General features: G+C 36.2%; 1 protein-coding gene across 1 annotated transcript in view; it reads left to right on the forward strand.

Annotated features, from left to right (window-relative positions):
* LOC130682069 (probable ubiquitin carboxyl-terminal hydrolase FAF-X) overlaps positions 1-10,264 on the forward strand; it is a 166,434-nt gene extending 156,170 nt beyond the window's left edge. Inside the window, 7 exon segments of the mRNA XM_057496199.1 lie at positions 4,645-4,830; positions 5,242-5,462; positions 5,551-5,639; positions 7,787-7,943; positions 8,066-8,281; positions 8,676-8,771; positions 9,774-10,264. Of these exon segments, the coding sequence (XP_057352182.1) occupies positions 4,645-4,830; positions 5,242-5,462; positions 5,551-5,639; positions 7,787-7,943; positions 8,066-8,281; positions 8,676-8,771; positions 9,774-9,914 (1,106 nt within the window). The 3' untranslated portion in view covers positions 9,915-10,264.
* Positions 10,265-12,615: the final 2,351 nt, after the last annotated feature.

Genomic DNA, 12,615 nt, shown 5'->3' on the forward strand with positions numbered 1-12,615 from the left:
AAAGTGATTCAAATAATTAGCATATTGTTTGAAATTTGTTGAAATTTTGAAGAATTAGCATATAGTTGAAACACAAACCAAATATAAATAAAATCCTTGTTTTAATCTTTTTTCATGCAAAACTACAAATTTAAGGACTACAGAAATCCTATTTTACTCCGTTTCCATTTTAGATACTGCTTCCTAAGCTGCTCACAGCTGACCCATGATATAATCTAATGCCAGTTTTCACTGCCATAAATGATTATAGATTGTCCATCTTAATCTTAAATTCTTATGGCTAGATACGGGTTTAGGTTTCAGAATTTTTTTTTTAATTAATTAATTTTGTTGTCATTAATCTACAATTACATGAAGAGCACTATGCTTACCAGGGTCCCCCCCACACCAAATCCCCCTCACAAACCCCACCACAGTACCGTCCATCAGCGCAGTAAGATGTTGTAAAATGACTACTTATCTTCTCTGCGTTGCACAGCCCTCCTCGTGCCCCCCCACATTATATATGCTAATCGTCATGTCCCCTTTCTTTTTCCCCACCCTCATCCCTCCCTTCCTGCCCTTTCTCCACAGTCCCTTTCCCTTTGGTAGCTGTTAGTCCATTCTTAGGTTCTATGATTCTGCTGCTGTTTGGTTCCTTCAGTCGTTCTTTGTTCCTATAGTCTTTGGGTTTGAGGTGAGTCTCTTGTAAGCAGCATAGAGATGGGTCTTGCTTTTTTATCCATTCTATTATTCTGTGTCTTTTGATTGGTGCATTCAGACCGTTTACATTTAAATTGATTATTGAAAGATACGTACTTATTGCCATTATAGGCTTTAGATTCGTGGCTGCCAAAGGTTCAAGGTTTGCTTCTTTAATATCTTACTGTCTAATTTAACTCACTTATTGAGGTATTTTAAACACTGTCCGGTCATTCTTTGTTTTTCCTCCCTTCTTATTCCTCCTTCTCCGTTCTTTATATGTTGGTTATTTAATTCTGTGCTCTTTTGTGCTTCCTTTAACTGCTTTTGTGGGTAGTTGATTTTATTTTTTGCCTTTAGTTAGTATTTGGTTGGTCTGCTTTCTTTGCTGTTATTTTATTTTCTCTGGTGGCATCTGTTTAGTCTTTGAAGTGCCCCCATCTAGAGCAGTCCCTCTAAAATACCCTGTAGAGGTGGTTTGTGGGAGGCAAATTCCCTCAACTTTTGCTTGTCCAGAAATTGTTTAATCCCTCCTTCATATTTAAATGATAGTCATGCTGGATTCAAGGCCCTTCTCTTTCATTGCATTAAATATATGATGCCATTCTCTTCTGGCCTGTAAGGTTTCTGTTGAGAAGTCTGATGATAGCCTGATGGGTTTCCCTTTGTAGGTGACCTTTTCCCTCTCTCTCACTGCCTTTAAAACTCTGTCCTTGTCTTTGATCTTTGCCATTTTAATTATTATGTGTCTTGGTGTTGTGTTCTCCTTGGGTCCTTTCTTTTGGGAGTTCTGTACACTTCCATGGTCTTGTGGATTATTTCCTCCCCAGTTTGGGGAAGTTTTCAGCAATTATTTCTTCAAATAGTCTTTCTATCTCTTTCTCTCTCTTCTTCTTCTGGTACCCCTATAATGCGGATATTGTTCCTTTTGGATCGGTCACCCAGTTCTCTTAATATTGTTTCATTCCTGGAGATCCTTTTCTCTCTCTCTGCGTCAGCTTCTATGCATTCCTGTTCTCTGGTTTCTATTCCATCAATGGCCTCTTGCATCTTTTCCATTCTGCTTATAAATCCTTCCAGAGATTGTTTCATTTCTGTAATCTCCCTCCGGACTTCATCCCTTACCTCTTGCATACTTCTCTGCAGCTCCATCAGCATGGTTATGAGCTTTATTTTTAATTCTTTTTCAGGAAGACTGGTTAGGTCTATCTCCTTCTCAGGGTTTGCCTCTGTGATCTTGGTCTGTATCAATTTCTTCTGCCTTTTCATGGTGATAGATGTATTTGTGGGGAGCTGGCGTGTGTGTTGGGTAAGAGAAAGTCCCTTCTTGCCAGTTTAAGGCCTTCCTCTCCTGGGAGAACAGTGGCCTCTAGCGGCTTGTGCTGGGCAGCTGTGTGCAGACGGGGCTTCTGATCTAGCCCAGCATCTATGGAGTTTATTTAGCCCTGCAGTTGCTGTGGGCATGGCCTGCCTCGGGCTGCTGCTCCAATGAGGAGGAGCCGCGTCAGAGGTGGAACAGGCGGGAGGCTGTTTACCACGGTGAGGGGCCTCCGAGCTGCGCTGCAGGGGGTCAGGTGCCCAAAGTTCCCTGGGATTCGCAGCTGCTTGACTAGCTGTCCCAGGGCGCTTCCGTCCAGCTGTGGGGTCCCTGTCCCTATAAGACTTTCAAAAAGCACTCGCTTTTCTTTGTCCCGGGTGCGCCGCCTGTGGGGACCCGCTCACAGGCCTTAACTGTCCTGTTTCCCTAGTTTCCAGCACCCGAAGCATGCACTGTGTGTCTGCGCTCCAGTGCGGATGGCTAGGGCTGGGTGTTTAGCAGTCCTGGGCTCCCTCTCGCTCCCCGCTCCGACTCTCCCCCTCCCGCCGGGAGCTGAGGTGTGGGATGCTCGGGTCCCGCCGGGCCACAACTTGTGTCTTGCCCCCTTCACGAGGCGCTGGGTTCTCGCAGGTGTGGATGTAGTCTGGCCGTTGTCCTGTGTCTTCTGGTCTCTCTTTTAGGATTAGTTGTATTTGTTGTATTTTCAAAAATATATATGGTTTTGGGAGGAGATTGCTGCTGCTCTACTCACGCCGCCATCTTGGTTCTCTCTGAGGTTTCAGAATTTTTTAGATTTTAAAAAAGGTGAAACAGTGCATTTGCCATACTTGTGACATCCCCCAAGGAAGTATGTGTCAGCACCCTACAGTCAATCATATAAATATTTCTGTGATATATAATGAATTTTAATTCCTGGGCAATCAGTGGGTAATGGATAAAGGAAAAGATAACACATGTCTAATCAAGGTAGGTTTTTGCCAGAAATGCCATAACACCAACCTTACAAAAAACTTCATAGAACTTTTTGAGTGTCAAATAAGAATTTGTGAACTCTTTTTGTGGTCCTGGGAATACAGCAATGTATGAAGAATATTAATGGATTACAAGTATTACATGATGCAACAGAAAATGCAAAGTGCTGTGAAATACAAGCCAGGAATATCTGAACTATGCTTAGAGAGTAAGAAAAGGCTTGTTAGAGAAGGTGGTATAGGAATTGGTTGGTAAACAGAGTAAATGGTAGATGGAAAGACCTGGGTCATTGGATATTGAAGGCCACTTTGTGACTTAAAATAGCAGAAGGGACTCGCAAAATGCTATAATCATGCTCTCTCGGCAAGTCTTGTTAGACAGTCTGTGCTTTACCATGAGGGCATCGAGAACCACTATAGCATACACTGGTTGCCCATTATCTGTGGTTTTGAAAACTTTCTGCAATTTCAGTTACCAGAAGCCAACCTCAGCCAGGGAAGCATGTGATTTGATCCTCCTTCTGACGTAGCATCAGAAGGTCAATGGGAAGCATAACACTATGTCATGGGCCTACATCATTCACCTTCATTTCATATCACACACGCATTTCATTATCTCATATCAAAAGGAGAATGAAGAGTACAGTAAAATACTTTGAGAGACCATATTATACAGCTTTTATTACAGTACGATTGTTATGTCCTATTACTGTTATTTTACTATGTCTAATTTACAAATTAAACTTCCTCATAGATATGCCTGTATACTTTATACACAGGCGCGCGCGTGTGCACAGACACATACGCGCGCGCACACACACACACACAGATGCCACACTTTGGTTTTTTCTTCAGTATATCCACAGTTTCAAGCACCCACTGAGTGTCTTACAATGTAACCACCAAGGATGAAAGGGCTACTGTACTAATGAGGTTTATCAAGTCCAAGATGTGACTTGAAGATTAGCAGGTTAAATTTTGACAGTGTTGGACATCTAAGAAGACCACAAAACAGTGTGATATCCAAAATTTGAAACCCGCATAAAGATACGCATTACTGTAGATTGGAAGTAAGAAGTTTTCAAAAGAGAGGTAGAAATAAAATGAGGGCAAGGGAATACAAAGCTAAAGTGTTTCAAGAAGAGTAAGGTAGTTAAGTGTGAGAGCTGTTCCTGCATTTCAAACCAACAAGTTTGGGACAAATTAAATGGGCATGAGGAAGGGGAAAATAAGGAAAGTAGGAACAGCCAATCTAGATGCTTTTTTTCCTCAAGAAGTTTTTTTGATATGAAGGAAGGTGGGGGAGGAGGCAGGTTTACAAAATATTTTTCTCATTTTATTTAGTTTATTTTTATCATCTTACCTTTCTTTGTTGAGATTTGCTATCTTAGCCCCCTACTCTCAGTCCTAAAAAAGCTACTTTTCCCTTAGGGCTCTGTAATTGGAATGCCAGAGTCATGATCACTACTCCATAGTTAGACTAAGTCAATGTATTTTCTGTTTTTTCTGCATTCCATCTGTATTTCTGCAGTCTAAATAAATGGGATGAGCTTTAATCATAAAAATAGTATGTGGCTATATTAATTACTTTTTCAATAATGCAGCACTTGTCGTTTTAATTGTTTTGGTTTCTCTGTTTTTCCTACACATTACTTTTCTCCTTTTTTTTTATAGGTATGACAGAAAAGACACAGCTCTTGAAATTGGATGTACCTGCTACCTTTATGCTTGTGTCTTTAGATGAAGGGCCAGGTCCTCCAATCAAGTATCAATATGCTGAATTAGGCGAGTTATACTCAGTAGTAGCTCAGCTGATCCGCTGTTGCAGTGTCTCATCAAGGATGCAGTCTTCAATCAATGGTAAAGTGGAATGTTCCATCCATTCTTCAGTAGTTCAAAAATAATGCTACTTTCCTATATAGCACTTAGTTAAAATTCTGAACATTTATAAAAACAAAAAACAGTGAAGATCCATGCTTTGGGTATATTATATCTTAAACCATTAATTTTCTCACATGTTTAAAAGAGAACCTTTTATAATTTACTACGATAAAAATTCCTTATTTGTGAAATGGTTGCATTAAGAATCGTAACTAGGTTTTTTTCCTTCAATGTCAGCATTTAGTTATGCGTCTTTATCATCTTAACTCTGTCTGATCATTTTATTGTGCTTAGAAATTTAATTTAACTTGCCAGTTTAGAAATAAAATTCAGTATTGTAAGTCTGCAAAGAAGTCAGTTGGCTTTTCATTGATGACAAATCTGTTCTAGGTAATCCTCCTCTTCCAAATCCTTTTGGTGACCCTAATTTATCACAGCCTATAATGCCAATTCAGCAGAATGTGGCGGACATTTTATTTGTGAGAACAAGTTACGTGAAGAAAATTATTGAAGATTGTAGTGACTCAGAGGAAACCATCAGCTTGCTTCATTTTTGCTGCTGGGAGAATCCTCAGTTCTCATCTACTGTCCTCAGTGAACTTCTCTGGCAGGTTAAAGGAAAATAAACATTCAGATGTCTACAATTTGATTCACTATTCCTTTAAATAAGTAATTCAACTATACTTTACCTATGTTTAGGTTGCCTCCTCAGACACCTATGAACTTCAGCCATATTTGGATATGCTTTTGCAGATTTTACTGATTGAGGATTCCTGGCAGACTCTCAGGTACATACTCTGTCTGCTACCAGAATAAGTACATTTTTTATGATTCTAGAAATGAATGGAATTGCCAGTAGAAAAATACATTCTTACTCCTTGAAGCTCTATTAAATGTTTTACCTTTAAAAACATACGATGATGTCATAAAAATGAAGGAGCAGTTGCACCCATCTCAATATAGGTCCATTTTTTATTCTTTTCTCTTAGTCGTTTCATACTTAATACTAGTTTTTTTCTTTAATTTATTTAAAGAAAATGAATTGGTTTTTTTTGTAAGTATTTAAGTTCTATTAATATTGTAGGATTACATTGCACTCATTTTCTTAATTGGTTATACTAGGTAATACTGTTTTCTAAAAAATAATCCCCAGCATATTAGTTCTCTTATTAGTATATGGGGAGTTAATATGAGTTTTTAGAACTGTTAGCTTCCTAAAAGGCCTCAGACTTCCTTCCAGAATTCCTCCTATGTGTGTTCATTGTGCTAAAATTCAGCCTGCAAGTTTCACTGATGAAACTAGTTTAATATAGGAAGTAAATAGTTTCATATAGGAAACAAATATGTATACATACTGTCACATTAGTTATTAGGAAAAACTAAAGTTTGTATAAGAACACAGTGCTTAAAAGATAGATCACTAAATTTCAGGGGGACTGAAAATACAAGTTCTTGAATTAATTAGTTTTCAAATTGTCACCTAATTCACCATCATAGATTTCAAACAAATCAGTTTTGTCAAAATAGCATTAACCAAAACTAGTTGCCATGAAACTAAAATTTAAAATTTCTAAGCTACCACTATATATTACTCAGTACCTATTTCAGTGTTATGAGACAGTTTGATAAGTCTAAAGGGATATATTTTAATGAGCTCTTTTGTTTTTTTTAAAGAGCTTCTAAACTTACGTTGTTTACTGTGTAATTTATGTATGTCTTAAAACTCATCAGTCACACCTGGTTTTCTTTTTTCTACCAAGGAAGTGATCGTAAAAGTATAAATACTGGGTTAATGTGGGAAATGGTGGGCTTTTGGGTACAAATTGACAGGGAATTATGAGCACAAGCTTGAAATAAATGTTTTGTATGATGAACATGTATTTTATTCAGTAGACATTATTTAAGAGATATTTACAAAGTATCTACTATGTGCCAGACACTGTTACAGGCAACAGAACAAGAAGGGAAAGGCAGTATTTGATTACAAGGTATATGAAAGCAGTTGCACTGATGATACTATGTCAGAAATAGTGAGTTGTCAACTTCATTATCATTTAAAACATGAATGAAAAAACTATATACTACACGTGTTTCAAAATAAACAGTGCCTATGCATGTTACATTTTTTTGTCTGAAATGATTAGGTTGAAAAACCACTGACATTATAAACATGTTTGTGGCAAACAAGCCTACACATGCATATACACACATGTTTGGTTTTGATTGGGAATACAATTATACTCTATTCAGTAAAATTAAAGGATTTTTTTTTTTTAGAAAACTTTCTCCAGGTACTGTTGCAAAGCGAAAAGGTGTGTTTTTCCCATAACTGATTTTTAAATTGCCAAGGTAAATGTTATGTTGAGATGTGGCTGGAACTGAGGTTCAATCATTTGTCAATAGCAATTGAATCAGATTTTACTCTTGCCAGTGAAAATTGCTTTACCCACCATATGTGTATTCTAAGGAAGAGAATTCTAGTTAATTTTGTATTGTCAAGTGATATCACTTTGTAGTCACTAGAACCTCACTTTGCACTCCAAGATACAATTTTTAAAAATGATCTGATTCAAAGCAAAACAATTCTCTAGTCATGAAGATAAGACATACTTGTAGATAACTGCAATAAAAACAATGCAGCATTGGTATTCTTATAGCAAAAGCATTTTGGATTGATGACAGTTTGTTAAGACTTCAAATTCTCAGGTCGGACTGGTAGCCAACTTCCCAACTTGAGTATAAGTCTGGGATATGTGGCTGCTTTTTTATTTCTGTACTTGTTTTCTCAAGAAGTAAATGAGTTTACCGAAGCTTAAGAGAGTTAACTAGATTAGATCGACACTTCAAAAAAAAAACGTGTGCTGAACGGTGCACAGTAGGCTTCAAATGTTTACTACCTGTCACAAATTTTTATATCTTCTTTCTTCTTTTTTAGAATTTGTAATGCTCTTAAAGGAATCCCAGATGATCGAGATGGATTGTTTATAATAATCCATTGCTCTAAAAATCACTATCAAAAAAGAGCGTATCAGTGTATAAAATGTGTTGTAGCTCTGTTTAGCAGTTGTCCTGTTGCTTACCAAATATTAAAGGTGAGAGTCTTTTCTTAAGTTTTGTAGTAACTGGAATCATGGAAATTTGGAATTTGCATTTTAAATGAACACAGAAATTATTCCAAATTCTTTTGCTTGAATAATTTTATTTTCTTTTGAAGGGTAATGGAGATCTTATAAGAAAGTGGATCTGTGCAGTGGAATGGCTTGCATGTGAACTTGAAAAAATACCGTACACTGGCAACCCTCAATGCAGTGATAACAATTGGTCTTCTCCAGTGCAAAGCAATAAAACATCATCACGTTCTTATTTATTACGGAGGTCACATAGTGCTAGGATGACCCTCGAAAAAGCTTGTGAATTCTGTCCAGAGGAGGTAAAAAATAAATAAAAGCCATCAATGGACAGCAAATAGAAATGGAAGAAAGAAAAGTAATTTTTTATAGGCCATGTTACTGTGTAAAGAATATGTGTTGCAGTTTGTTTGTTTTAGTGTTTAGTGGTGATTGATTTTTTTTAAGTCATCAACAGAGCTTAACCTCCTCTGTTCTCTATATTTTGGAGAAATTGCTGTGAAACTGTCTAAGAACATATTTAGGATAATCTAAATGTTTTTCTCTAACTGCAAGTTATTTTATCACAGTAAATGAAAAAACATTAAACATGGCAGCTTTTTAGATTTTTTTTAACTGTCTCACTGGTAGAATAAAAATAAATTTAAGTTGCTTTTATAATCAAACTTCTAATCTCTTTTAAATATTTAAAACTAGCATCCAGAAGACCAAGATACCCCAGATGAGCATCAGTCCTCTGCAGCAGAAGATGCCCCATTATATACTAATTCATCTGGATCTCACTATCAGCAGGTAAATAGGAGTCGGAGTATTTTTGTTTTTAATTTTTATCCCCTAAACCAATTCTTTGTGCTTTACTTAAAAGCATTTATTTGTCTTAAATGTTTTGTAACTTACTAGTTGTAATGTTATGTAGTAACAAGTTATCTAGAATAGCTTGCCAAGATGATGAGGAGTTACTGGGTTGAAAGAGCATGTTTCTGTCTGCCCATGTGGTATTTCCTCTGCCAACTACACAGGCCTTAATTAATAAAAATGGGTGATGTTTTACATTAACATAAAATTCATAACTATCAAATAAATGTTAAGGAAGTCTTGATTGGTTTTGCTGCAGGACTGATTTTCACTAAGAATGTATTTTTTATTAAGTTTTTGATTTTTTAATAGATGGTTCGCTGAGAAACACAGATGATCAAATGTTCATTCCCAAATAAAATTTTGGGGATAAGTTTTAGGAGGATGGTCCTGAGTTTAAACCACAAACATGACCAATTCAGATCTTTTAAGACAGTAGGTATTCCTGAGAATCACCTAAAGGCTTTGTTAGAAATATACGTTGCTATGTCCCACCTTCAGAATTTTTTATTCAGTTGGAGTGAGTGTGGTGCAACACTTTTCATTTCTAACTTTCATTCCCACTTAGAAGTGGGAAACTTCTCCCACTGATTTTGGTAGGGCTAATCAAGGACCACACTTAGAGGAACCAATTCTGTTATCAGAGGCATTGGTGAAAAAACAGTGTCAAAACACTTTCTTGGTGAGAGGAAAAATAATATTCTGTCATAACCTCACAGATTCATGTGTAGCTTTTTCTCAAAACATTGTTTGTCATAGTGGTACTTGTAGCAATTCAGGAATAGACTTCTAAGCTACTTAACTACTGCATGAGCAGTATTTTTTAAAGATTAATTCCTAGAAATAGACATATCTGCTTTTATACAAACTTCAGCTCACGTCTTTTTATTTGTTTGTGATATGTGAAAAGTTTAACCTACAGGTCTCTTTCACCCTCAGAGTAATCATGTGCATGGTCAGCCATATACAGGGCCTGCAGCACATCCCTTGAACAGCTACCAGCAAACTGGTCAACAAGCACAAGAAAATTATGAAGGAGGCAATGAAGAAGTATCCCTGTCTCAAATAAAGGATCAGTGAAACACCCGTATTTAACTGGTTCCTTTAACCACACACTCAGGCCTTACAGTCCAGACTTTTTCTGTGTCTGGTTTGTATTTAAAACTAGAAAAATCATTTACTATAGAAAGTATATTCACTGTTTTATTTTCAGAAATTTGCTGTCAATATATAAGCCACCTGTAGGAAAAGTGGGCAGTCTTTTGTAATAAATGGCTGGTACTAATATGTAAATGGTAAAGGGTATATAGTATATTAATGTGTGTGAACTCTTAAGCAAGAAAAAATTTTGGATTAGGAGTCAGCTACAAACAAGAATTTTTCTTAGGTCTGCTGCATTCTGCAAGCAGTATATCTTCATAGCAATTGGATCAAAAGAGCCCATCCATTATCAATCATACCAGTAGTATCTTGTTGATTTTTAGTTATAGCAGCTTTGTTAAGGCTAATAAGTAGCCTTTGAATTAATATGGGTAATGCTGGAAAAACGGGTATATAACATTGTTCCTGGGTATTTTTCATTGCCCTATTATTCTGTAACTACTTCAATCATTCTAAAATGGGTAGTTATGCTAATGGCAACATTAGCATGTCGCGCTGTAAGTTTGTGTAGCCACTGAGGACAAAATTACCTGAATGACAGCAGTTAACCCCCAAAAGAGCTGTTTGCCAAGCGTTTTTAGTCTTACAGAAGAAAAAAATATAATCAGGGGAGATATGTAACAAACAAGCAGTTTTTAGTTACAGATATTCTTTATTTTCAATGTTTGTCAGTTCATTCTTTTGATGGGATTTGAAAATGTGAAAGTTTTAAAAATAGAAATTTTAAGATATTAAAATAACTATGCAAAACTTTGCTATGCCAGAATGTATGGAACTTAATAAGAGACTATATTTGATGTGTTTTCTTTCTGATAGAGTTTATTAGGTGAAGGTTCTAAAATTTTGTCTCTACAGGAGACCAGTGAAGGGGATGTCATCAGAATTCCAGTGTTTGGAAGTAACATTGCACCAAGATGTCTGTCTGATTTTCTAGTCAGTCACAATTTGCTTGAGGGCAAGAATTGTCCCAGATCCTTTTCCATTCCAAAACTCAATTGTTGTGAAGTTTAAAACATAAACTTCTCTTAAGTGTAATTCTGAAGTGCTGTTTTAGAATAAACATTTGCTTCAGAAATCCAAGAAACTTGAGTTAATACTATATTTAAAAAGAATTGATAACTTGTGAATGTGTGTAATATTTTGGAACCAGTTTATAACACAAATGTCCCTGCAAAAATCCCTGCGAAAAATACAGATCCTGTTCTATACTATTTAATATTTTGCTGTTTTGTTTTATAGAAATTGTTTTGCTTAATTCACAACTAGAATTTGGTTTAAGAATGGTTTTGTCCTGTGGTGTGTTTTTGGTTCTGGTTATTCTTTTGTTCTTAAGGACTACACGTTAAAATTAATTATTTTGAAAATATGCCATGGCATAATGATGAGTTCATTATTTCAAATACATTGCACTGTTGTACTAAGAACTGATTCACCCTTTCCCATGTGTATAAGGATTTAGAGGAAAGAAAACTAAGCATTGACCCTTCAAAAATTTCCCACATTAAACAGACGCATACTTTTGGCACATTCTTTTAGGCAGTTCTTGTTATTTACATTAGTTATATTCTATAAAGTCATTGTGCACACTGAGTTAGCAAATAATTGAACCAGTGCTCCTAGGGGAAATGCAGGGTTAGGGCCTATAAACCTCTGATCATATTTTCATCAACCTATTATTATACTAACTGGTCTTATATCCATATCTGTAAAAAGACACCTTACTTCATATCCATTATTAATCCACATTGAACTCAAGGCTACCAGCCTTTTGACTCATCCTTAGTCAATGCTTATCTAAAATGTAATTTCTCCATTAAGCATGTCAGAGACTTCCTATGCTTCAGAATACTAGACAGCACTTAGTATTTTGCTTGGGGGCCATTAATAGCAAAGATGCGACAAGATGTAGGAAAAAAAGGAGTAGAAGTGGCACTCACTTGGAAAAGTACGTTTATTTGTAGGTCATTTTCACCTTGCTTAGCTTTCTCTGAGAACATTCATACCAGGCAAGTAAAAATTTTTGCTGTTATGTGCACATCAGTGAATGGCCACACAGTATCGATTGTGAGATTACAAGTGAATTTTACTAACCAGACATATTAGTAAATACAGAATCTACAAATGTTGACTGTATTTGTGTGAATTTGATGTTATTTTAACGGACAAGAAAGTCTGGGGGTTTTTTGACAAACAGCATGTGAACTGAAAAGTAGAAATACAAATGTAAATGGAAGGCATTCTTTCCACTGTATATAATCACTACTCTACATAACCAATCTCTTATTTAGGGTTTCTTTTTTTACTACAGAAATGTACTTTTATTTAATGCATGTGATTAAAAATGTATTTTATTGGGATATAATATGTCAAAAGCTGTATTTACTTAACTGTTCAAGTCAGTGACTTTTGGATTAAGTATACACCTGTGAAAACATCACCATCAAGGACATAGATTATATCCATCACCGCCCCTAGTATCCTACCACAGTTTTTTTTTTTTTGTTATTAATCTATAGTTACGTGAGGAACAAACATGTTCACTAGGCTCCCCATCACCAAGTCCCCCCACAAACCCCATTGCAGTCAGTGTCCAGTGTAGCAAGATGCTGTAGAATCTGCT

The sequence above is a fragment of the Manis pentadactyla genome, chromosome Y, assembly GCF_030020395.1.
Source record: "Manis pentadactyla isolate mManPen7 chromosome Y, mManPen7.hap1, whole genome shotgun sequence".
Taxonomy (NCBI): Eukaryota; Metazoa; Chordata; class Mammalia; order Pholidota; family Manidae; genus Manis; species Manis pentadactyla.